The sequence below is a fragment of the Meriones unguiculatus genome, chromosome 1 (assembly GCF_030254825.1).
Source record: "Meriones unguiculatus strain TT.TT164.6M chromosome 1, Bangor_MerUng_6.1, whole genome shotgun sequence".
In the NCBI taxonomy this organism is placed as follows: Eukaryota; Metazoa; Chordata; class Mammalia; order Rodentia; family Muridae; genus Meriones; species Meriones unguiculatus.
Window position 1 is genome coordinate 57,325,695 of NC_083349.1, and position 25,099 is coordinate 57,350,793.

The window sequence follows — 25,099 nt, forward strand, 5'->3', positions numbered from 1 at the left end:
CTACTCACAAAAAGAATATTGTAATGTATCCTGATTGTGTGAAAGACTAATGTAAAATGGTGACCATGATTGTCTGTGCAGAAGAGGCTAGGTGTCAGAGCCCCAGGAAGCTTCTATCTGACCTACCGAGGGGAAAGGCAGGGATGGGGGCCTTTGGCTAACATGGAGGCTGCCAGTACAGCTGTTATTAGTGGGATGGCCCTGTGTTTCTCTCTGACTGACAGTGACAGCCCAACTCACTGCAGAATGAGGCTTATGTTGGAAGGTTTAGTGACAGATTTAGCACCTGGCAAGCAGAGGTGGAATGCTCTGGTAGCAGGAAGGTGGACCCCACACAGCTGGTGAGCCCACTTTGCAGCCACCCTCAACTGCTGATTCCTGACCCGAGGTTCTAAGATGCAAAGCTCTGCTCATGTCCATTGTGCGGACCTGAGGGTGACCTTGTGGGTCATGGGAACTGTGAATTTGTTGTTACAGTGACAGGAATATGACAGTAGTTGACTGGGCCTTGGCAGGCGAGCCCTCCAATAAGTTGGTAGTGGGAACCCCACTGATAAGAAGGAGACAGTTGGACTGAATTCTTCCACTCATTAGATGGACTATGTCCAGCCGGCATGGCAGCTCCTCCAAGCTATAGACACATAGAAAAACAAGACAAGCAGTCTCTATACAAAACATTGTTTTTAATAAGACAAACACAGCTAATCCGTGAAGGCCTGGGGCAAGGTGAAGTTCTCATAAATGTAACTAGGGTCCCAATTAAGAAACAATGGCACCTTGCTAATGCAGTTGTCTCCAGTGGCATCCTTCGAAGCAGGGCATCATGGGCAGGGGTCCTGCTGAACGGCTCAGAAGTGCAGGGAAAACTTTTCTCCTTGTTGTCCGAGCTAGCCCGGTGTCACATGCTCTTGAGGTCCCTAAGGACCGTGTGGGCTGCATTTCGCCCGGCTGCTCCCATGACGCCTCCTCCTGGAACCAAAGCTCCGCTCAGAAGCCCACCCCAAAGGGGCAGGGCAGGACTCACGGAGACCAGCCACAGCTGGAACAAGGGCCACACTGTCTGGGCTTCCTGCAGCCTCCACACACAGCTGGGGGAGGGCAGGCAAGCTGGGGTCACACTCTGCCAGCCTACCCGCTTCACCGGGGGGCACTTGGCAAGTTTAGCAGGTAAAGCTGAAGCATAAGACTCAAGAGGGGGCAGGAGACACAGCTTTCTATGGGAGGCCATGCCCGCAGCACAGGGAGAGTGTTACCGCGCCAGCTGCAGTGAAGTCAGCTAGGCTTGGAGTTGGTACAGCAAAGTTAATTTCAAAGTTGAGAAACATTACGGGTCTTTTTCTGGTCTCAGACACGGGTGAGGAACTAAGGAATGTGAGCCTCCCACAGCCCCTGGAGGAGCTGCCTCTGCCCCCGATCAGTATGTGTCCCTAGGTGGGAAGAGGTGTTTACCCAAGGCTTGAGGGCTGTGGCGGCCTGGGAGAGGCACCCTGTGTGCTTACCCTGCGCAGAGGGTTTGGGACCCAGGGATGGCTTCCCACATCCTCCTCTGCCGGCAAGCTCATGACTCTCACCCCACAAGCCCTTACGACCCACACAAGGAATTAGGTCACTCACCAGGATGGGCCCCGCTTCCGCAGAGGTACAGGCCCTGGACAGGGCATCTGTAGTCAGAGTGGTGGGGAACCGGACGGGCAAAGTAGAGCTGGTCCAGAGACATGGCACCGTGGAATATGTTCTGCGGAGGCAGGGCTACAGCCGTTAGTGTGGGAGTGCTGTGGGCTTTGCCACCCTGCATGCCTCTTCCTCTCCCCATCCTTTAACCCAGCTCCTTCTGCTTCCTGGATATTTCCCTGGGTTCTTAACAGAGGCTGGGGGAGAAGAGGGACTTGTCCCAGGCTTTGGGTGAAACCCCCAGAGGTTATCAGGAATAAAGTGGGGTAGGGGCCTCTCCAGAGTACAGAAAATTGAATGAGGAAAGGGGGGCGCTCTGAGGGTTTGCTGTGGACCATGAACTGCTTCTTCCTCAAGCCTGCTCCTCTCAAACCATGCTATCTTCACGACCACATTGCCACCCTGTCCTTAGCCTCTCGTTCAGCCCTCATGTCATGTCCATCCCCTCCAGACCCTACTGTTGTCAACATTCCTCACCCATGCCTGCCTCAAACTGATCCGTCTCTGAAGTCCCTCTCCCTCCCACTACCTGGCTTTTTGCCTTCTGTCTGGATTAGCACTGTTGAAACAGAAACAACAAAAATGACCAGAGTCATGCATGCGATTCTAGATTTATTAGGAGCTGCATTTAAGAGGTAAAAGGCAAATTGGCGACATTTCTGTCAATAGTGTGTTTTATTTAGTCTAATAGATTCCGAATCTGATCATTTTGGCACATAATCAATGTAAGCAGAGCATGATGGCATTACGTGTGTTCTTGCTGGGTTTCACACTGATGTGCATCACAGACCACTCAGCTCACTCTGGCCTTGTCAGGCTCAGGAGGTCTGTCCCAGAGGCTACGAGGTTGGGGCTGCCTCACCATGGTACTCCAGACAACCCCGGGATGCCTGACTCCTCTGGGCTCCCTGACTCTTCCGGGCTCCTTGATTCCTCACAGGGCTTTTTGACTTATCCCAGGCTCCCAGGCTCCTGGCTTCTGTCCTCCAGTCTCCTTTATCTGGTAAAGCTTACTACAAGGTCCTTTATCCTCAGAGAGGGAGCTAGCTCTCTTTAGAAGAGGCTGTTGGGGAAGTTGAGGCAGGGTTTCTACAGTGTCACAGGCCTGGTGACCTTCTTGAGTGGTACCTGTGTGTCTGTCCTCTCTCTTCCGTCTCTGCTCAGCCATGGGCTCTACAACTTCCTAATGAAGGCTGGGTAAAGCCTAAAGGGGCCAGCCAGGATGTAGGAAGAGGCTTGGGAGGAAGCCCCAGGCCCACACTCACCCCTCCAGGAAGCCGGAAGATTCTCTCTAGATCCCATGGCGTGAGGATGTCTCTGGCCAGCACAGAACTCTTGAAGCCAGGGGCATAGGCCTCAATGCAGTCAAACACTGGAGCCCGGGAAAGCATGGGGAAGAAGAGGGGGCAGTAAGCTTATGTTTACTAAAAATCTACCGAATTACATGAGCCAGAGTTTTACTCTGTCCTATGCAAACCATAAACTGGTAAGTAAAAGGCAAAAACAGGAACTGGTCCATGAGCAAATAAATGCTTTATCAAAAAGGCCTGTAGCGACCCTAGCCTCACTGTCTCCTCTCTTACCCTGACCTAATGCTACTTTCCTCCTCTTGAATGCGCGAAAGAGTTTTCTTCTCATTGCTTTGCTTAAGCTGTTGCTTTTGCTTGGAACATTCTTTGCAGTTGTGCCAACCCCCATTCATTGCTGAACACCCAGTTCAATGTCTCCTCCCTTGAGTGCTTTGCTCGTCTCTGGCTCAGGGCTTCCTTCTTTTGGTCCACAGAGCACAGCGCTCTGTGCTGATCTGCTCCCAGCCAGCCTCCCCAGCTGGACTGAGAGCAATGGGGGCCCAGAGCAGAAGCTTCTGCTTTATACAAATGTTAATGTGTTATGAAGTGTGAGTGTGTGTGTGAATATCAGTGTGTGTGTCAGTGTATGTGAGTGTATGTGTGTGTGTGTGAGAGAGAGAGAGAGAAATCCAGTGCAGGTGTAGAGGTCAGATGACAACTTTTGGGAGTTGGTTTTCTCCCTCCGTTCTACGTAGGGCTTTCAAACTCAGGCTATCAGGCGTGTCAAACACATGTCTTTACCTGTGGTGCCTCTCTCTAGCCTGGGACCCTGTCTTTTTAGCATGAATAAGGCTCTGTGTGTGTGTGTGTGTGTGTGTGTGTGTGTGTGTGTGTGTGTGTGTGCATGTGCGCGCGCATGTGTGCCCAGTGGATCCCAGCTGTCATCCTGCAGAGCAACCCGTATCGCCCTCTTTACCTTTGTCTGCGTAGGTGTTTTTCTCCTGCTCATCCCAGGCCTTGCCTCCTGCCAGGGTGTAGGGCGTATACTGAGTGAAGAGGGAGACCACGTGGCAGCCCGGTGGAGCTAGGGTGGGGTCCAGCGATGAGGGGATGCAGAGTTCAATCATAGGCCTGTGGTGTTGGGGGAGCAGAGAGGATCGGCACTGTGGGAAAGAGCTCGGGGCCTTTCTGAGGTGACAAACGAAGGTCCTCAGAGGCCAGCAACCCGGGATGATTATCACTGGGAAGCCGTGGCAGTTAGCATAGTCCAGACCACTTCTGTGCCATTCCTCCAGACCTGGAGCCCAGGCCACTGGGCTCTGGTTCTTTCGCACCTGCCTCACAGATGTGCCCTGGTCTTGTCTGCCTTCCCCACAGACCTGTTCTAATCCACACTTCCCAGCTCAAATGCCATCGGAGTCCATGGATGAGAGCCATGGAGGGGTCAGACCCAAGTCAGCTGGTTCTCAAGTGGTCGGGGTCCAACCAAGCTTGCCCTCCCCTCCTGGCCTTGAAGCCTTATCTGGAACAGGCAAAGCATAGCGTCCAGACCTGTTCAAGCACCACAGCATAGTGTCCCATGTCCACCTTTGCCTACAGCCAACACCTTTCTTACCTGACAGACAGGACCCAGGGGCTCTGTGCATGAAAACTATACCCCACTGAAGATGCCAATTTTCTCCCTTAGCATCATTCTGTAAATGATATCACATGGCAGCCATTTACCCAGCATCCACACAGGTGTTTTAAGTCATCTAGATGACTGATGGTCTATGGGAGGATGTGAGGGTGTGAAATGCAGGCTCTGCCATTTTACAAAAGGGTCCTGAATGTCACAGGTTTTGGTAGCCACAGGCTTTGGGGATGCTAGAACCATTCCCACAGATCCAGACCACACAAGTGGCTTTCAAAGTCACGTGACATGCCCTTTCTCAGAGCGACACCCCTTGGCTGCACATCTCCCTCTTACCTCAGATATCTGCTAGCCTCTCCTGTCATTGTCCAAATCTTGATGCCTAATGTCATTCTCAAACCTGCCCGGAAGCCACTGCCTTTCTCATAACTTTCCAGTTGCTCCGTTCTCACAAACCATTTCTTGACCAACGGCAAACCTCACCCTCACGTTATAAATACTTTAAAACATGCCCAGTACTCAGGCACTTCCCATCGCTTCCACTGCCTCCACCCAGGCCCCAGCCACTATCCTGTCACCTCACATTCTGCTTGCAGGAATCAATTGCAACGAGTGTCTTCTCTTTCCCTCACATTGAATGGGGAGGTCTTTCTGAAGAAAAAGTCAGATTTTCCTTGAGTGAAAGCCAGGACAGTGGACTGTGCCCGGCCAACTGCTGCAGCTCTGAGCCCTCCGCTCTGGTCTTACCGTTCTGTTCCTGATACAGCAGCGTACCCCTACCCCAGGCCTTTTGCACCTACCCTTCTCTGGGTGTTCTTCCTCAGGAAAGGAAACCTGTCTTGCTTCCTTCAATTCTCTGCTCAAACGTTACCTTGCTAGACCTCCTTCAGCCTGTCTTCTTTTTCTCCTCAGGGCTAGTTGTCATTGTACACTGTTGGCTGTTTGCTAGCCAGTGGAGGGCCAGCACAGAATGGGGAGCTCGTGGGTCTTCCTTGGTGCTCTGTGTCTGAGCCGACAAAGAGTAGGCACCACATGAGCAGCCTTGTGTCTCTCTTTTATCTCGCTCTGTGAGCTCTTATGCAGCAGAGTTATCATAAACTTCACATCCCAGGCTGTACAGCCTGTGCCTGGCATGGAGCCTGACCCTGAGTGGGATCAGAGCACAGGTCTGTTGAACAGACACAGAGGAAGCAGGCTGTAGCATTAGGGTGTAAGTGAGCATGCCTTCTATTGTCACTGAAGCTGAGGACCCCTCCTCTCACCAGAAGGTAGTTCCTCCTCCTCTCATTCTGAGTAATGTCCTCCTCAGGACTAACCTGGGACATGCCCACCACACCCTCACCTGCCCTTTTCATCTCCAACGCTCTGATGTTGAGATTTCCTGTCCGAGATACACTTTGTGTTCTTGGAACATGGATAGACCTAGGCAGGCTGATTCTGGGACACTGGAGGTTTAGGGCCAGGTAGAAGAGGCCAGAGCACGCAGGGGACCCAAGGGCCAGGTCTCACCTACCTTTGGGAAGGCAGGCCACTCTTGGCATCTTCAAAGGCCTGGTGGAGGAGCAAGGTGTCTTCACAGTTCAGGTGGATGGAGCACCGATGGTGGGGTTGTGGCTGGTCTCTGGGAGCGTTGGGGGCCGCCTGGAAGTTGGGCAGCCTGTCCACAGCCACTGAGGAGCCAAAAGGTCACGCCAGGTCAGGTCCCTACCTCAATAGTCATGACCTGCTTGTCCAGTGGGCCAGAAGTCTGAAAGTATGACAAGCTGGGGACAAGTTGGAGCCAGAGCGGGGAGAGGACAGTGTGACTGGGAGATTCCCAGGCAAGACGTGTCAAAGGGCAGAAGCAATCAGACTTCTCTTACCGTTGATCTTCGTAACGGGAGACTGTGTGTCCAGCTGGGAGATCCTCTTGATAAAGGCCGCAGGAAGCCACTCCTGGAAGGAAAGAGCTCTGTAAAAGGCCGGGGCTAGCCAAAGAGCTAAGACCAGTCCTTCAGCCTCTCCTGGAGGCTGAACTCACGACCTCCTCTGTGAGAGCTTCCAGGAGGGCTCCACCCTAGGCTAAGCAGGTCTCTGCACTTGGCCCACTGTCCCAGCTGGGCGCAGCTCTCTCCATGCCCAGCTTGGGACAGGGCTAGGCATTTCTATGTATCTTACTCCTTCTAGTCATAGCTCTTGCTGCTTCCGAATTGCCTTAACAATACGCACTGAAAGAGAGGAGACACGACCAATTGCCATGTTCCAAAGTCCTGACTAAGGCCTGGCTGGGAGACTGGATTTAGCCAATGTCAGCAAATGAGATGGACCCAGACGAAACAATCTGGAGCATGCTGGGCTTGCCGGCTGTCGCCCTCTGCCAGACCCGAGAGGCTGAAGGACACATGAGTCGTCGTCACCCCCCCCCCCCCCCCGCACTCTGTCTTTCCAGCAGTCTGTCCTGGACCAGCCTCCGTCAGCCAGTTCCCAGACACAGACCTGAGTCCAGTCAAGACCAGCAGAGCCTCAGCCACTGCAGGTGACACATAGGCCCCGGCAGCTGAACCAGCCAAGGACAACGGATTTCTCTGCCTCTGAGAGAAGGCCTTATCTGCCCAGAAGTTTTATGACTGTGCTAAACACAAAACAAAACAAAACAGTAAACTCCCAAGCCTCCATTCCCAGCATTAATATTGCAATAGATCACCCAGCAGATGGTAGAATCAGAGTTGGCAAGAGGGGAGAAGTCAAAAGAATTATAAGCTAGACGTGGGCTTGGCCTACTGCCGGCTGTGTGGTCTAGGTCCCCTCACCTCTGTGGACCTCCCATCACCCTCGAGGCAAGCTCCACCTTTTGCACCTCATTCCATGCCACTACGGCACCTGCCTGACCCACCTCACCTGTGGCGTCAGCTCCAAGAAGGTGACCTGTGGCGACGCACAGGACAAGACGACTTTGCTCCTGACCTCCTCACCGTCCTGCAGCGTAACTCCTTGAACGTGGCCTTCACTGTTCACTCGAACTTTAGCCACAGTCTGGAGCCCCAGCGAGAAATCCCAAAGTGCCCCAGAAGGAAGCCCAGGTTGAGAACAGTGGGTGTGGCTCCTAGGCCTCATGCTTCTTCACCCCCAATCTGTTCCCCCAAACCAGAGGCTTCTTGGGGAACACTGATGCCACCCACCCATGCCCCACGGAGGACAGCCCTTGCATGGTTTCATGACTGGTGAACTTTCGGGGTCAACCAGAAGAGTGGGCTCAGATTACAACAGACAACTACCCAGCTGCCACCAGGTCTTCAGAAGTGACAGCCTGGATTCTGGGCCTCACTTTGTTCGTCAGTAACTCGAGGGTCTCTCTAAATCCCTTTCACCCCGCATCCAGGCCAACAGTCAGGGTTGGGGGAGGGGCCCGCACCTTTTCTGTGAAGATGCTTGCTCCATGGGTAGTAGCTGAGCTTGCAATGGCATCGGAGAGGGCACCCATGCCACCCTGGACGTAGCTCCAGGCGCCCTGCATCCCCTCCAGGCCGCCCATCACATGATGCAGCAGCACATACCTGAGGGAAGAGCCCAGAGCACCAGGGGCTGAGGCGGGATCCCGTCTCAGGTTTGGAAGCAAATAGCCCTTTCAGCCCTGGAGCTTCAACTCCCCCTTCCCAACCCAGCCCTTTCCCTGATCCTTCAAATGAGCTCAGTGCCGTGACTTCTCGCGACACACTCTCCCTGTGCTTGTATGTGACACAGGACTCCAGCCTCCAAGAACCAGCCTGAGTCTCGCTCCCACAGGCATCTCTACGTGTGTGCGTTTCTGGCACGCATGTTAATCCCAGCACCTTCATCATTCTCTCAACTGGTCTTTTTCGGTGTCTTCATCCAAATGAAGGGCCCTTTCAGAGTGCCAACAGAAAGCCTGGTGTCAGCCTTGACCCTGTGTCAGCTCTGCAGGGTGTTCAGACACCACGACACTCTCTCTCTTCTCTCCCTCACGCAGCCAGACCAGTGCCACTGGCTCTCCTCAGCACCCACCTGCAGCCCACCCACTGTGGAGCCCGGAGCCCTGGTCTCAGAGGCCAGATGCTCCGGCTGCCTGTCCTTTGAAAGCCTTTGCTGTACAGTATCGCCTGAGGGGAAAGGCCAGTGTCATCAGGTGGTGTCCATGGCTCCCGCCTGGTGTCAGCCTGGTCCTACCATGATCCCTCACGCTGCGCATCCCTACCGAGCTGGTTTCTGGAATGGAGCGCTTGTCCCTTCCAGCCTCTGTACCTGCTGTACCACCAGCCTGGAGCCTCTTTCTTATTCATCTTCTTTCAGCAAGGCCCTCCTTTCCCCCTCATTTCAGACCAAACATTCCCTGCTGCAGGTCCTTTTTACAGCAGGACCGGTTTCCCTGCTGGCCACTGTCCCAACGTGTTCCACACTTTATGGTCTCTGCTTGCTCCGGGTCTCTGTCCTGTGAGGGTCTCTGTCCCTTGACTACTGTGTCTCTAGCATGCAGCATAGGTAGGTGACTCTGGGCAGGACACGTCTCTGAACTCCAGTCTCCAGGGGCCTCCTTGGCACCTACTCGGCCCCTACTCACCCGCTCCCTGGAGTGTGGGGACTGGTCATCGCTCCAATCACAGCATCTGTGGCCAGAGTAGCCTTTAGAGGCTCAGACTCAAACCAGTGGTCCAGCACCTGGACAGCAAAGGCACAGAAAGGCTCAAGGGCCTGGGTGGCAGGAGGGACCCCTGGGCCATCATCTGGCCACACTCACCTTGGAAATGGGGCCTGTGAGGACCTGGTAATACTGGGGGAGCTGGGCTCCTAGGGTGTGCCCTGAAAGAGAAGTACAGACATCAAGGCCTTGAGGAGACTCTGCTCCCATCCTCAGGGAAGAAAGAACAGGAAGAGGCTGAGACGTGGTGGGGACAGAGTGACATCCGAGGGCAGTGTGTGCACCTCACCCCTTACAAGACTTTGGCCCCCTTTCAAACCTCTTCAAAGTCTGTTTCTTTGTAAGATGGGAGACGTGTTTCATGTGCTTCTGTAAGGGTTAAATGAAACAGGAGTGATTTGTGATTTCATGGGCACCAGTGACATTTTAGTTAGAGGACGGGATCGTGGGTTTGGCCATTGTAGCCCCTCTGCATGGCCACTGCAGTTGGCAATAGTGATTGCTTAATACATATCATCATAAGAACTTGCTAATAATTAGTGTCGTCATTGCGTGAGGCGCCTTGGACTGTTAATCTGGAAAGGAGTGTCTGTTCTTGGTGGTGTTCACAAAGCCCACTCGCTGCCTCGGTTTCCAGACCCTCCTCCCGTATAGCTGCAGCGATGACCACCCCCACAGCCAGGAGACCTACCCTGTACCCTGACTCTAGGCTCATCCACGTGGCTTGCTAGCCAGTGGAATAGCTATAAATGTGCCACAAATGGAAACTGGCCTGGGCAGCAGGCCCCTGGGCTGAGAGAAGAACATGCCGTGTCACATGCTGCTGACACACACAGGGCGAGAGATGCCAAGAGAGGAGTGGGCACTGCTGTTGTCCCCAGCCGCAAACACGAGCATGAGACCAGACTGGACCAGCTGAGCCTGCCGGGGCCAGCTGAGCTACAGAGACCCATGGGAAATAAACGCTGGCTTTTAGATGCCAAAGGAGTTTTGTGGGGTTTCTTTTTCTTGTAACCATAGCTAACTGATTAAGTATTTTTTCTAGGATATGGGAATGTGTCTGTGAACTCAAAGGGTGGAGGAAAATAACAGCATGCAAATCAAGCTTCTATCGCAGACCTATGAAGACCTCACTAATTGATCACAGACTTTACTTTCTTCCTTCCTTCCTTCCTTCCTTCCTTCCTTCCTTCCTTCCTTTCTTCCTTCCTTCCTTCCTTCCTTCCTTCCTTCCTTCCCGGTCTAAATTTAGTATTCTCTCTCATATGGAGGCAGCTCTTCAAATTCTCTTGGCTCTTATAGCGTGTTCTACCAGTGGCCGTGGTGATGAGATTCATGCAGGCTTTGATCTGCTTTCACATATTGAAATTCCAATAGCATCTCAGGGAAGGTCTCCCATCCTCAGGGAAGAAAGAACAGGAAGAGGCTGAGACGTGGTGGGGACAGAGTGACATCCGAGGGCAGTGTGTGCACCTCACCCCTTACAAGGCTTTGGCCCCCTTGGGGATGAAGGCCTCTGTGGGATGTGCCCTTTCTTCTCCGAGCTTCTCTGGCACCGTGTCAGCTCATGTGTAGACGCATGGCCCAGAGGTCCCCGTCTCATGAGGGAACCACTGACCAATTGGGGACGGGGCCCCTTCCTTCTCTTGGAAATGGTCCTTAAGGACCTACATACCTCCTGTGAACACATGCCTCCGAGTCTCCTCGGGGCCAGCGTCTCACCTATCACCCCATGGCCAGTGCCAACACAGCTCGGCACTGGCATTCCCTCTGAGCAGTGGTGGGGATAAGATATGCACCCCCTGCAGGGCTCACATGTGTGAACACTTGGTCCCCAGCTGTTGGCGCCGTGTGGGGATGGTATGGGGCCTTCAGGAGGTGGAGCCTCGCTGGAGGGAGCGTGTCACTGAGAGCCAGCTGCAGGGGTTTACAGCCCCTCTCTCCTTTCAGCTTGCATCTGGACCCTGCATGTGGATGGGGAGTGATCAGCTAGCTTCCTGCTCCAGCCACCTGCTGCCAAAATAACCAAAACAGGCCGTTTCTTCCTCAAGCCATTTGGTCACGGTGCTTTATCAAGGAATACAAAGTAACTAAGATCCCCTACAGGTTCTTTCTCCGTGTCCCCCCCCCCCCTTTTGGATGCCTTGGTGGGTCATCCTCCTAAGTAATCACAGACCTTTGTCTTGGGCCCTGTCTTTGGGGTAGGACAGGCTGAAGCCCTCTTTGGCCATGGCCTCTTAGCTGACTATGCCTGCTAGCTGCCGTGGCACTGCAGGCTTAGGTCTAGGCATCCAGTTCCACAAAAGTCACTCCCCACGCCCTGATTCTTGTTAGACTTACCTGCCTTTAGCAGGGGCCTCAGGGCAGACAGGGCCCTGAGCCTCTGTAGCAGGGAGCCATGCTGGAAGGCTGCTATGTCCACTGGGGCTGCATCCAGCAAGGGGTCAATGGCTAGCACCAAGCGTCTCATGAACTCCTCATACCTGGGAAAAGCCTGCAGCAGAGCTTCATGCTAGCGTTCCACAGTCCAGAATCCCACAGGAGACTGCCCTCAAGCCTGGTCCTCTGTGCCACCCTCCCATATGGCTGCTGTCCCCCACTGTGCAGTCCTGATGGCTCCCTGAGCCACACCCCCAGCCGGGGCCCAGCTTGGCTCTGCTCTGTTCTTTCAATTCAAGGTCTATACATCACATACAAAAGGCAGGGCAGCCTGTGCAATCTCACAGCCATCAGGACCAAGGGTCAGCGTGGGCCAACACCAGCCACACATAACTGAGGGTATAGGCTGTATGATTAAAAAAAAAATCATTTAAAAAGTCTATGTCCTGCGTTTGTGACTGGTGAACAGCAGATCTCTTCCCAGCATGCTCTCCACTCAGCTTTGACCTCTCAGGCTGACATGCTGCCTCATCCCATGGAGCCACAGAAGCCTGTATTCTCTTTCCCAGCAGCCTCCACCACAGAACCGTCCACAGCTGTGTTCCAGGCCCTGCCCTCCTCACACCGGCTGGGTGACAGGCAGGAACAGGGATGGAAGCTGCCACCACATGTTCTGATTGATCTTAGCCCTGGACTTGAGTTTGGGCTCAGCTATATATGTGGTGAGCCCAGGAAATGGTGGTATTATGTAAAGCTCTGTGGTAAGGAACTTTCTAAAAATCATAAATAATAATAAAGTTTCCCCTAGAGCAGGCTTGCAAGATGACAAAACCAAAGACAGGTCTCTGGGTTCCTTAGGACATGGACTCAGGCCTCCCACTGGGTGGTCCCTAGCAGGTAGAGCCACAGGCACTGGGACGAGGGCCCTCAGCCCACTACACCAGCTGCTCACGATGAGGGAGGGGTGTCACATGTGTGCTCATCAGCCCGTGTTCCGATTTCCATCAGGAATGTCCCTCACACGTTGCAGGTATTGGGACAATTTGGGATGAAGTGGTGCCGTTTGGGAGAGGAGGCTAAAGAACCGTCGAGACACGGTTCTGTTCAGTAGGATGTAGGGCATACAGGCAAACGCTAAGACATACAGGCTGGCTCTGCTTCCACTGAGCTCTCTGCTCCCAGACAGCTGACGAGAAGTAACCGGCACCTCACGACCCTGCTGCCACAGCTGTGGGCTGCTCCCATCACGGTGCCTTCCCACCTGTTCCCTCTCAAACAACAAGCCAAATAAATCCTTCCTCCTTTAAGCTACTGCTAGCCTGTGCTCTGTCTCAGCCGTGAGAATAGCAGCTAACATAGCCAGGCTTAGGATGCTCTGAGTGAGTGCTGTGTTCTTGTGGCTGCCCTAGCTTTGCCCAGTGCTAGATTAGCACACCAGAAGGCAAGTGCATCTTGGCATGCCTCCGCTGAGACAGGATTTGGTGCCTCACCTGCAGCTGGCATCCAGGCTGGTACAAGGATGGCCATTCTAGAAAATTCCCCAACTGCAGAACCCGCTACCCCAGGCCCATTGCATCACCCGCTGACTCATCTGGACAAGGCCCAGCAAACGTGTTCCTGCACTAGCTGTGCAGGAAGCAGCGTGCATCCTCCATCTGCTGTGTGTTCTGGGAGGCAGATCTGCACACCACTGCGGACGCTTTCTTGTTTTGGCTGTCACTGATGTCAAGCGGAAAGAACATTTTCTTGTTCTAAGTCCTTCTTGTGGGCGTTCATGGGCTTTTGGATGGGTAACACATGGGGTTTTGAGCAGAAGCAGAGGGGATTCCTTTATGAAATCCAGCATGTGGAGACTGTCTGGTCAGTAACCTCAGATGAACACAGTGGCTCCAGGAGTCCCAGTGTCTACTGCTCTTAAATATTCTCCCCCGCGCCTTCTCAGAGTGTCTAAGGTCAAAGGCTAGAACGGACTGAGTTGTCCAGGGAAAGCGGCCTGTTCAGCCATAGCCTCAACATCCACTTCCTCTCAAGAGCCTGCTCTGGGCTGCGGAGGGAGGACTCCAGTCCCTGCTCACCTTCCTTACCTGAGCATCCCTCCGTGAGAACTGAGAGATCTGCTTCTGGTTTTCAGCCATGTCTGTGCCCAGCAGAAGGGACCTGGGCGCCTTGCCCGGCGTGCCCTCTTCCAGCATGGGGGTGAAGGAGTAGGGATTTCGCAGGTGAAGCTTCAGTCCATGCTTCTGCAGAACCACAGACATACAGGCATTTTAGGGATCCGTGTTTCTGCACTTGACCCTTCTCCAGTTCTGTTTGTGGGGCCAGGTAAGCATGTTTGCGGTTGACTCCCAGGCCCTGGGACCCTCCTCCGTAACCGCCCTCCCTCCCTTCAGAAGGTAATAAGTAAACTTTGAAAATTATGAAAATCCTTATGCACAAGGTTGGTAATTCTTAAACTTGCATGGCGGCCTGGTTTACTGCAAGGCCACCTTCAGGGAGGCCTCCTTGCTGCCCTGAAGTCAGTGTCTGGTTTGTGATGTTTCACAGCGGAGCTCATCGGCTCTTCCCAAGGGCCACAAAGGAGACTGTGTGCTCACATCAGTTGGACAGACTGTGGCCGCGGTCTGTGGTCTTCTTTGTCCTGATCCATGGCCTGCTCCCCACGTTACGTCTCTGCTCACAGCCTATCTGCAAGCCCCCCACCCCGAGCCTCACCACACTGGCACGCTCTCTGTCCCCTTAACCTGTATTCTGCCCAAAGCCCTGGCCACCACACGGTCAACTACACATACTCTTTGTAGCTGCCACTGTGAGGGGACCGCAAATGCTTTGAGGTGGGGGTGTTGTCTGTTTTTGCCACTGCTGTAGCCCTCGGGTGGGCTCTCGTGCGCTGGTGACTGGATTGTTGCTGATAAGACTGTGCCTTAGAGGACAACAGCAGGATGTGCGAGTCGAAGAGCTGGGAAAGCACATGGGAACAAAAAAGATGGCGGCCTTCCCGACCTTCCGGGAGCTGCCCAAACCAGAGACCTTCCAGCAGACCTCGTCACCCAGCTTCGGGGTCTGCAGAGCACAGTCCAAATGTGGGAAGGGGCTGGGCGCGGGGAGCTTTGGGCCCTTCTTTTAAACATTGAGGTTGGGCTCTATTTGTTACAATTGGGGAAAACTTCTACCTTGGGACCTCTTAGTTTCTTTTGTTTAATCTTATGTATACAGGTATTTTGCCTGTGTGTGTGTGTGTGTGTGTGTGTGTGTGTGTGTGTGTGTGTGACACCTTATGTACCACATGCCTGTGAAGGTCAGAAAATGGCATCAGATGCTCTGAAACCAGAGTCACATGGGTGCTGGGACTTGAAGCCAGGACCTCTACAAGAGCAGGAAGTGCCTCCAGCTCCGGCCTTGGGTCCTCCGAAAATGAAGTGTTTAATTGAAGGGGCTAGCCTCAGCTTCACCTTTTCTCTCACATTTGACATATCTCACATTGCTAAATCTGCTCTGTAGAAGCTGTCTACCCCTCTCCAGCCTCGCGCCCTCGTAGCAGACTGCCATCTTGTGGTCCACTGAGCAGCTGCCTCCGGTATCCGTGGGCCTCCATGCCTTAATCTTCTACAAACTCCTGCTTCCTGATTAAACAGCTCTCTGGCTTCTCACTGTTCCTAGATGAAATGCAGCCCCAGCGCGAGCCGCCCCGGCCCCGTTCCCTGCATCCCCTTCGTAGTGGACTGCTCTGGGCACAGCGACCTGCTTTCTGTTCCACTCGCCTTGGCCTGCCTGCTTCTGCTTTCCTCGGACCAGAGCGCACTCTCTCTCGGAAGTCCTCGTGGCTAGTGGCTTCTTGCCATCTGAACAGGAGTTCCTGGTCACCCGGGGAGGGTGGAGCTTCACCTCTGCCTATCACACTGTCTTCTGTTTTTCCTTTCTGTCACTTACCTGTGCTTAAAGTTCTCTTACTGTGTCTCTGATTCCTCACCCTACTTGTCCCCAGGCTTGTTCGTGGCCTGGTGCAAAGCAGGCATGCAGGGAGCACTGACTGAACAACCCAGTCGATAAGCAGCCGAGGGGAAGCCGAGTTATTTCGAGTGTGACTAATTAATCACCGATAATTTGTTGTTTTTTTTTTTTCCTTCCTGATTCTAGGACTTCTAAACGGTAGCTTTGTCATTCCTGAGAAGTAAGAAGAGGGATGAGCAAGAGAAGGCCAAACTCCCGGAATGCCCAGGAGCTGTTCAGGATATGCAGCTAGCCTCAAGTAACAAAAACAAAAGCGGGCCCTTCCTCTGCATGCCGGATTCTCAGCATGCACAGCCATCCCAGGCAGACAGGGGCGGGGAGGACCGGCTGTGTCTCAGCCCTGAGAATGCTAGGAAAGGCTGCCCTGGGTCCCACGGCTATAAAAGCAGGCTTCCGGGCAGAGACCCTGGCAGTCCCCTAGGTCATTCCCACCAAGGGCTAGGTGTGATGCCCTCCCCCTAGGTAGATTCCCAGGAAAGCATGAGTGGGAGGAACTGTGGACAGAAGAGATCTAGAAGATCCCCCAGGGAGGGCAGGGAGGGCTGAGGCTGCCCCCCCCCCAATCTGCTGTCATGAACTGGGACTCCATTACTACACATTTCCTTCAGCTATAGTATGGAAAGAACTGAAGACCCTGGACCTGACCTCAGGCTTTGGTTACATTCTAATTCTGATGCTACATCTCTTCCATTTCTCTCTCTCTCTCTCTCTTCTCTCTCTCTCTCTCTCTCTCTCTCTCAAAACAATAAATTCTTCATTTGGGCTTCTGTTACTTGATTCTACTGCAGCGGTTCTCAGCTTTCCTAACGCTGAGACCCTTTAATACAAGCTCCTCATGTTGTGGTGATCCCAACCACAACATTATTTTCATTGCTGCTGTATAACTGTAATTTTGCTACTGTTATGAATCATAATGTAAATATTGTTTGGAGATAGAGGTTTGCCAAGGGGCTTGTAACCCATAGGTTGAGAACCGCTGTATTAGAGCAAAGTGCTTTATAAACAGTGGCTGTGTGCCTTCATTTCCACAAGAGCAGGACTCATGCAGCATAGGTGGCCCAATGGCCCTTCTGTCTAAGATGGGAGACAGCCTGGCCAGCACATCCGAGCTAAGTCAGCCTGAGGACTGAGGTGGTTGAGTTTGCGAGGCTGTGTCTACTTGAAGGAGGAGGCAGACAGAGGCAGGCAAAGGTTAGCAGACTAGAGAGAACAAAGGCCAGGGAAACTGCTCCCAGGAACCCTTCCAAATGGCCCAGAAGCCAGAAGAGACCCCAGTCCTCTGAGGCAAATGGCATGGCAGTGCTCAGTAACTCCCTCTAAAGAAGTCTGACCAGTTGAGGGAGGGAGAATCTCTTTTTAGGCAAGATCTCCACACACCTTAAAGAGAAAACAAGTTTTACAAGTAAATAAGGCCAAGACAAGTGAGGTAAAGTGGGAGGAACAATCATGCCCCATGGGGCTGGAGGGATGGCTCAGTGGTTAAGAGAGCTGTCTGTCCTTCCAATAAGACCCAAGTTCAACTCCCAGCCCCCACATGACAGCTCACGACTATCTATAACTGCAGTTCCAGGTGGTCTGACACCCTCACACCAATGCACATAAAATAAAATTAAGCAAATAATTAAAAAAACAAAAACAAATAAAACAACCATGCCCTTAAGAAAAAGCACACTGTTATACCCCCCGGGTCTCAGACCTTCATGAGAGCCTGTTGGGAGCTATGGGGTGGGGAGAGTTACAAGATTAAGCAGGGAGCCGATACCAGGTTATGCTATGGAAAGTCTCCAAGCTGCATATGACTTGTTTTCGGGCTCTCGCCTTCCATGGTGAGATTAAAAATAATCCAGCATCTCAGCAAGAGGAGGTCCTTAGCTGTCTGTCCTAATGGCAGGGCTAAAGGTGAGCCAAGGCTTTAACCCTGGCCACAGAGCTAAGGGGGCAAGCTGATGACAATAAATACAATTGGTCCCTCCTGGTCCAATGTCAACAAAATTAAAGGGTAACGTAGAGATAAACCCTTTTCCTTCCCGGTCACATGAGTAAAAGGTAGACTGAGGCTATACTTATTGCCACACCCTGTTCGAGGTACATGCCAAGTTCTAGGCCGCCTGGAAGAACTAACTCTTGCAGACTGTAAGTCTAACTCCAAAACACTAAGGTCCAATATTCCCTCTTGGCTCAGCCTTAAAAGGTGAAGCATCCAAGGCCCCCATCACCCTGGGAAGGGAGCAGTCTTGTTCTCCTCCAACAAACACCCAGGGGTAAGGCCATGTCCCAATTCCTTTCTTCCCTCTGGTGTGCCCACATTGCATCTCTCAAGCACACCTTTTCCCTTTGCATATGAGTAAGAAGGCAACTGTCTGTCCCTTCACCATCCAGCTCTTTCCCCTGACACCGTGGCATCCATGTTCAGGGCACTCTCCCTCTAACTCCAATAAACTGCCCGAGTTTCTCTCTGTGTCTGTTTTAAAATTCTTTTATCTTTGAGCCCAAGAATGTGCAAAGGGGACTCTGGCCACAGCAAAGGGGACTCTGGCCACAGTGACAGGGGTTTCTGCTCATGCTGTCAAGAATGGTGGTAAAGGCCAAAGTTTAACAAGGGCGTATCAGGCAGCTTTGTAAACTCAGGTGCCCAAGGTGCTTGATGAAGACCAGATAAGATGCCAGGAGGCAAAGGGAGTCAGGACAGAGCTCCTGCCTAAGGCACCAGCCATGGCTGCCCTCTAGATTGAAGATCCAATGCTAAAAAACTTTGTTTTTCAAGAGGTCTGTTTCTTATTTGAGATTTCCCAGCTTTTAAAACACAGGGTAGCTGAGACACCATCAGCTGTGGCATTCAAGGAACACGTGTGGGATGGACAGAGGCTGGAAGAGAAGAAAGACCTCGGGCAGGGAGCCGCTCAGGGATGGGACGCGCTACCTCCCTCCAGGTCAGGAAGATGGAATCACCCCCGCCCTCGGCCAACCACCAGGCCGAGAGGGCTAGCTCTACCTTCAGCTCCAGGTCTGTGTAAATCTGTGGCCTCAGAAGGCTGAGGAGATAGGATGCTCGGGAGAACTTGAACCCTGGAACCAAATCAGAAGAACCAGTCACCCCTGATTGACCCTGCCTCTCCCCTTCTCCCCACTTCTCCAGGCTCACCTGGAATGATCTCCTCGGTGACAGCCGCACCCCCAATCACATGGCGCCTCTCGAAGACCACAGTGTTCACCCCCTGTCTCTGGAGGTACGCCGCCTGGAGGACAGAGGCGCCTTTCTTGATTCCTTGGGGTTGGCCAAGGACCCTCACTGCAGGGCCTGCCAATTGGTTGTAATGTCTAGATGTCCTCTTAGATCTGCTGTGTCTGCATCTGTCCCTCCACTTCCCTGCTGAAGATGATCTTTCTTTTAGGGGAAGCCTGGTGCCTGGGGAATGCACATTGCATCATGTCTACCCTGCCCGAGACGGCCCTGTCCTTCCTCCAGGATGGAGCAAACCCTGTTCTCCCACCAAAGGCAGCATGGCGAGGCTGAGAACACCAAGCCAGTGTTTCCGGGTCCAGTTTCTCACTCTCATTCCTCATCCATGTGCCCCAGCTCCCTCACCGGCAAAGACAGGGCTAATGATTACAGTTCCAACTTTCGAAGCCTCACAGGGCTGGTGGGTGCTACCTTAGCCCAGGGGTTCTCAACCTTCCTGATGCCGCGACCCTTTAATACAGTTCCTGGTGTTGTGACGACCTTCCCAACCATAAAATTCTTTCATCGCTGTGACTTTGCTACTGTTAGGAGCTACATTATAAATATCTGATACAGAGGATTGCCAAGACCCCGGAGGGGTCGCGACCCACGCGTTGAGAACTGCTGTCTCTACTGAGTATTTACAATATGCTTTATTGCATATGCCCTGATACCTTTGGCACATGCAATAAAGGGACGCTGTGGGTGTGGCAAAAGTTTATTTGGGGGGAAATGACCGATGGAGGGTTTCTATGAACTTTTCTCCAGTACTTAGAGGGAAATTAATAAATATATATCGAGCTGAGCCTACAGACCTGCAGAGAGAGGGAGAGACAGAAAGAGAAAGCGAGGCTGTGCCCCTGATACCAATGTGGCAACACAGGCGCTGAAGTTCCTAAGCCACATCTTGTGAAGTCCACTTGCTAACTACTCTGAGTGTGTCTAGCCTGCCCCGCTAGGAACAGTTGCTGTGGCCTCCCCACTTTACAGCTGGGAAACTGAGGCTCAGCGAAGGTAACAGCTTGCCTCGGGCTCCCAGAGCTGTTGAGTAGAGGTGTTGGGAATCTAGTCCCCAGATAGATTGTATTGAGAACAATGAAAGCGTAGAGTCTGGCTTGGCGGGCTGACATGGCACACAGAGGGAAGCCATGCTGTTCTCAGAAACCACTCCACAGAATGACATCTGTGAACAGGGTGCTCGGGGACCATGGAAATGAGACAAGCGCTGGGTAGCGCTGCCTGGGAGATGGGGAGGGCTCTGTCCCACCTACAGAATGCCGACCACTCCTCATGCTGGCTATAGGTAAGCTTTGCTATGCCTGGGTTGTTGTCATTTGCGATAGTATCTAATCTAGAGCAAACCCTTATTTTTTTCAGACTCTGTATTAGTTTCTTTCCAATACTTTCTTCCTTGCCGAGCACAGAGTGCCTCTGACTTGGTGTGAGAGAGCCTTCCAATCCCAGGTTCCAACTTGCTCCTCCATGCGGTGAGTGATGTAACCCTCAGACCCTCCCACAGGCCGTGGAGGCCATGTGCCTTGGGGCAAGAACAAAGCAGGAGTCCATGGTGTCCCCTCTAGCTGGCCCTGGATCAACACTAGCTGCGTGAACAGACTGCCCTTTCCCTCTCTCCTATGGCCTCTGTCCTGCTTGCTTTTTTCAAATGCTCCTCTTCGCTCCTGGGAGCCACTTGCTGGGACGGGGAGGGGTGTCGGGGGGTAGTGAAGTGGGCACAAAGGGGTACGCACAGCCACTAGCCCATTGTGTCCTGCAATGAGAAAAGAGAGAAAAGTGTTACCAAGTATGTGTTCTTTCAGTGTCAAGTCACACACTAACATGCCTGCCCCACATACGGATGTGGGTGTCATCTCAGGGGGAGACAGGAAGCTCACCCCACCCTGGTTCTGTTGGCCTTGGGAGAAGCTCTGTTTCCGGTTTCAAGGTCAAGCAGTCCACAGTTACTGGACTTCTGTCCCTAGAGGGAGCTGGTGACAGTGTATGGAAGTGTCACGGTTTACATGGCTGCTGTGCCATCCCGCCAGCTGAGCACCATTCATGGGGACAGTTGCTTTCACACACAGCTTGTTTGACCCCGGTGTGGCCTGTAGCACGCACAGTAGTGCCCCCAAAGGCTTGATTCACATAGGATTGTCCCTGCCAGTCCACAGTGCTCCGACAAAGAAATAGGAACAGTTCAAAATTAAGGAAAAAAAACAAAGTGACTACCACATAGCTTCGGGTACACGCCAGTAACAAGGTGGGCTCTGTTCTGCAGGCGGGGAGTTGTGCGGGAACATGATTTCTCACCGTTCCCAGGACATCCCGTGGCCCCAGCCCTACACTGAGCGCACAGGCGGCTCTGCTTCTCACTTCCATGAGACAGGCTTGGCTTTGGTGGAGAATCATTCACAGGCAGGAAACAGGCCCAGACAGTATCAGCCAGCTCCGGGGCCCCTGCTCATTTTTCTCTTTGGTGACAGATGCCACTCAGCCTTTCAGATGTCAGTCGACGGCTGTGATCTCTCAGCGCCCACCGGGGACCCATTACGGGGGCTCAAATAAAATGCTCAGCTCTTATCCGACAAATGCCCACGAGTAGGAGAGCAGCAATGACCCCCGTGATAAATTTCTTCATGGCTGAATTGCTTTTGTTTTAAATTTCCCACATGGAGATATCCAGAATTTTAGAGGTCACTGAGCCACCTTTCTCATCTATTAATGGAGTCTCTGAAACTGGATTTTTCAAGCCCTTTTGCTCACAATTTACAAGAATAAATGTACCTTACATTATGACCTGGCATAAGGCTGACTAACAAATGTTTTCACAGACCCGAAGCTCCATGCCCTAGGATTAACCCATCCTGTGATAAGTACTTTTGATAAGCTCTGTCATACAGTCGTTCCCAGCCTTCCTAATGCCAGGACTCTTTAAAACAGTTAGTTCCTCAGGTTGTGATGACCCCCAACCATAAAATTATTTGTGTTGCTAATTCATAACTGTAATTTTGCTTCTGTTCTGATTCTTAATATAAACACTTGACATACAGGTTATCTAACATGCAATGCGTGTGAAAGGGTCGTTTGACCCCCAAAGGGGTCACAACTCACAGGCTGAAAAGCCCTGACTATGTGGTTTTATTTAAAGAATGTTAGAAAAATTTCATAAGGAAGTTTTGAAAAAGAATTGCTCGTTGGACCTGCCTGTGGTTTGAACCTGCCGTTGGAGAAGCCATTCTCTGAATATACGTGTATATATACGGCCTTGAGCTTCACCTGGCTTGGTCCTCAGAGGAGCATTTACCAAGTAGCAGCTGCCTTGAAGTCCTTCATATGTAAGGCAGAGAGTACTATGTACATAACATGCATTCTTTGTGCGTAACGTGCAACCTTGCAGTGCTGAGGGGAATCAGCTGTGTCCAAGGGCGCTCAGCCTGCTGCAAGGCTGTAACAAACATGGCAGCTATTTAGCTTTTCATTGGTGGTGCTTGTCAGCCCTGGAAAACCAGTAAAGCCTTCCTGGCAACTGGTCCCAGTTCAGTCACAGAGGGACAAACAGACTTCAAGTGACAGAAGACAAAAATTGCAAAGTCCAGAATCCTACCCCATCCACTAAAGTCCTGGCTGACTCTCCTGGTGACCTGTCCCCTTCTGCTGCAGGATCTGCTAATCCCCGGGGCTCATGGGGATGCCCACTCAGCAGTCAATGACCCTTGAATGCAGCTGGCTGAGCCTGGACACTGCTGCCACCGCTTTTCAAGTTCGCTCCCTGTGTGGAGTGCTGGTCGATGGGTTTTCAACCAAAAAACATGACACTTAAAACCAAGAGGTTCGTTTTTTTAGAGACAGGGTTTCTCTGTGTAGCCTTGGCTATCCCGGGCTTGCTTTGTAGAACCGGCTGACCTCGAACTCAAAGTGATCCACCTGCCTCTATCTCCCTGAGTGATGGGATCAAAGGCATGCGTCACCTCGCCTGGCTGGTCTATTTGGTTTTTAAAGTTGTGTGAGACGCATCTTTATTTTGGTATCAATAATGAACGCTCGTGTGTACACACTGGGGAGGGTGGCTGTCATCAGACACAGGACCGGAGCAGCGTTTAAAGCTGTGTGGTGAGCTTTGTGGAAATGTGAACCTGCTATCATCTGCGAAGAGCCCAGCTGGAAATAGGCCCCCAAAGCCAGATCAGAAAGGCCTCGGTGTGGGGTGCAGCCTAGCCCTCAGCCGAGCCTCAAGCCATTACCCAGCACACTTCAGTGCTCAGAGCCTGAGAGTCAGCAAAATGTTGCAGACCGCTGAAGCCGGAGTCAGTGTTTGAGGGAAGCCATGGGAGACCGTACCCTCTGTGGAGGCACATCAGGGTGTCTGGGAACCCCCAACCACCTCTTTTCTTTATGGAAAGGAAACTCTGGCTTCCTCTTCACATGGCTGTAACAAACATGTTCTGGGTTACCGTCAGAACAGGGTTCTGAGTGGCAGGGTTTCATTTGCCCGCAGTCCCAGGTTCGTTCTTCCTGACCCTTGAGTACCATATGCTTCCTGCAGCAGAAGAGGTACACACACATTTGCAGGAGCTTTGGGGAAAGTCCTGAGTTGACTTAGTCCTCCTTGTCATTCTGGACGGAAAGAACCCTCTGGACCGCACAGCAAGCCCAGGGTGAAACTAGAACCACGGACTCCCAGACCGTGGGGGACTTGTATCGCAGGCCCCATCACTGGTTGTGACCACAGCAGAGGGGGCAGCAGAGCTAACCGGAGGCCCCCAAAGGCCTGTGGGCAGGGCACTGCCCTCCCTCCCTGAGCACTGCCTTCTTAGCTTTACCTGCTCCTATCACCACGGCATCATACTCGGACTTCAGGTGCCCCTGGGCTCCCGACTGAGCTCGCTTCCAAGCAGGACCGGCAGAGGAGTGCAGGGCCCTGCTGAGACCTCGGCCGCTGGCAGCCATTTCTGCCCCCAGCAATTTGCTTGCCGTCAGCTTTCCAGCGGCCCAGGCGGAGGGAGGGGCTAGGAGTTACAGCCCAGTGTCAGCCTTGGCCTTGGGCCACGGCTTCCCAGGGCTTGAGTTTCCGCTGCTCTGAGTTTGCGCACGCCAGTCTTGGGAAGGGGGCGGGTAGCCCAAGAAAGAGCAGAGCCTGTGCCACCTCCAGGACCCAGGGAAGCAGGGTCTAAAGAGAAAGAACAATTAACTAGATTGTCCTGGGCCCAGAGTTGGCCTAGAAGAGGGCGGGAGGGAGGGGTGGAGCCAGAGCAGAGGCCCGGTCTTCCCTGGGTCTCTTTTCCCAGTAGGGGCAGAGGCCGGGGAGGAGGGTGGAGATCCTGCCCAGTGGGAGGGGCACAGGCAAGTCAGACTTCACCCCTGCTTGCAGGATAGAGTCTGACCTTTCAAGGAGCCAGCTGCTGCTCGGTTTGGCGGGAACCTCCACAGTCACGTTTCAGGACAACCAAGACAACAGAAAAGGTCGCCTTTATCCCCGAGAGCTGCGTGTTCTCTCCTGCACCCTCCCCTGAGGCTAGTCTTCCCGGGTGGAAGGGCAAATACAGTGTCGTGCTGATTCTTGAGGGTCACTCCTTTGAAATCTGGACAGTTCTGTTTTGGCACCTTTCCCATCTCCCAAAGAGTCTCAGGATTTGAGCTCACACCTGCAAATCACCCCAACTAACGTGCTCCCTTACCGTGCCCTTTCTTGAACAGGGGACCTGTCCCTTTGGACCTGTCCACTCCGGAGGGGTATTGGTTAAACTAGACACCTCATGCCATGTGACTCCTAAAACTTGAGAAAAACCCTTATATTTTTAATTTACTTGTTTTTTTATTAGTTCATTGTGAATTTCACAGCATGCACCCCAATCCCACTCGTCTCCCTCACCCCTCATACCTTGCCCTCCACCTTTGCACCCTCCCTGCAACAGAGAGAGAGAGAGAGAGAGAGAGAGAGAGAGAGAGAACCTCTTTGTGGAAGCTGTCATCACAGCGTGTCCTACAGTATACCCTTTTGTCTACACTTCTTTGCTTGCAAATATTCACTGCATGAATCGAAGGTCTGGTACGACGCGTCCGGCTCCTGCCGCAATACCTAGACTGGATCCTCGTGGGGATCTTCTACGATACCCCGTTCTTGCTCTGTGTCGCGAAGATCCTGTTGTTTTGGATCGGTAGGATCATGCACTCCAGGGGTTCATCAGCCGGGTAGATGATCGGGTGGGTCCATTGCCTGAATGGTATGTGAGTTGTCAGTTCTGCGTCAGTTCTGCGTTGTCAGTTGTCAC

General features: G+C 52.7%; 1 protein-coding gene across 2 annotated transcripts; it reads right to left on the reverse strand.

Annotated features, from left to right (window-relative positions):
* Positions 1-662: 662 nt before the first annotated feature.
* Positions 663-23,998, reverse strand: Pyroxd2 (pyridine nucleotide-disulphide oxidoreductase domain 2). Of its 2 annotated transcripts, XM_021640433.2 has the most exons (16): positions 23,651-23,996; positions 20,582-20,601; positions 18,756-18,849; positions 18,606-18,679; positions 13,690-13,845; positions 11,567-11,720; positions 9,326-9,387; positions 9,149-9,246; positions 7,985-8,126; positions 7,471-7,605; positions 6,456-6,528; positions 6,107-6,263; positions 3,937-4,091; positions 2,937-3,043; positions 1,615-1,735; positions 663-969 (listed from the first exon to the last, which is right to left on the reverse strand). In XM_021640433.2, exons 1-16 carry the CDS (start codon positions 23,775-23,777, stop codon positions 899-901), a joined length of 1,746 nt encoding a protein of 581 aa, XP_021496108.1. In that variant the 5' UTR covers positions 23,778-23,996; the 3' UTR covers positions 663-898. The 2 variants fall into 2 exon arrangements, with proteins under 2 accessions (XP_021496108.1, XP_021496109.1); XM_021640434.2 differs by lacking the exon at positions 7,471-7,605 and having other exon boundaries at positions 23,651-23,998.
* Positions 23,999-25,099: the final 1,101 nt, after the last annotated feature.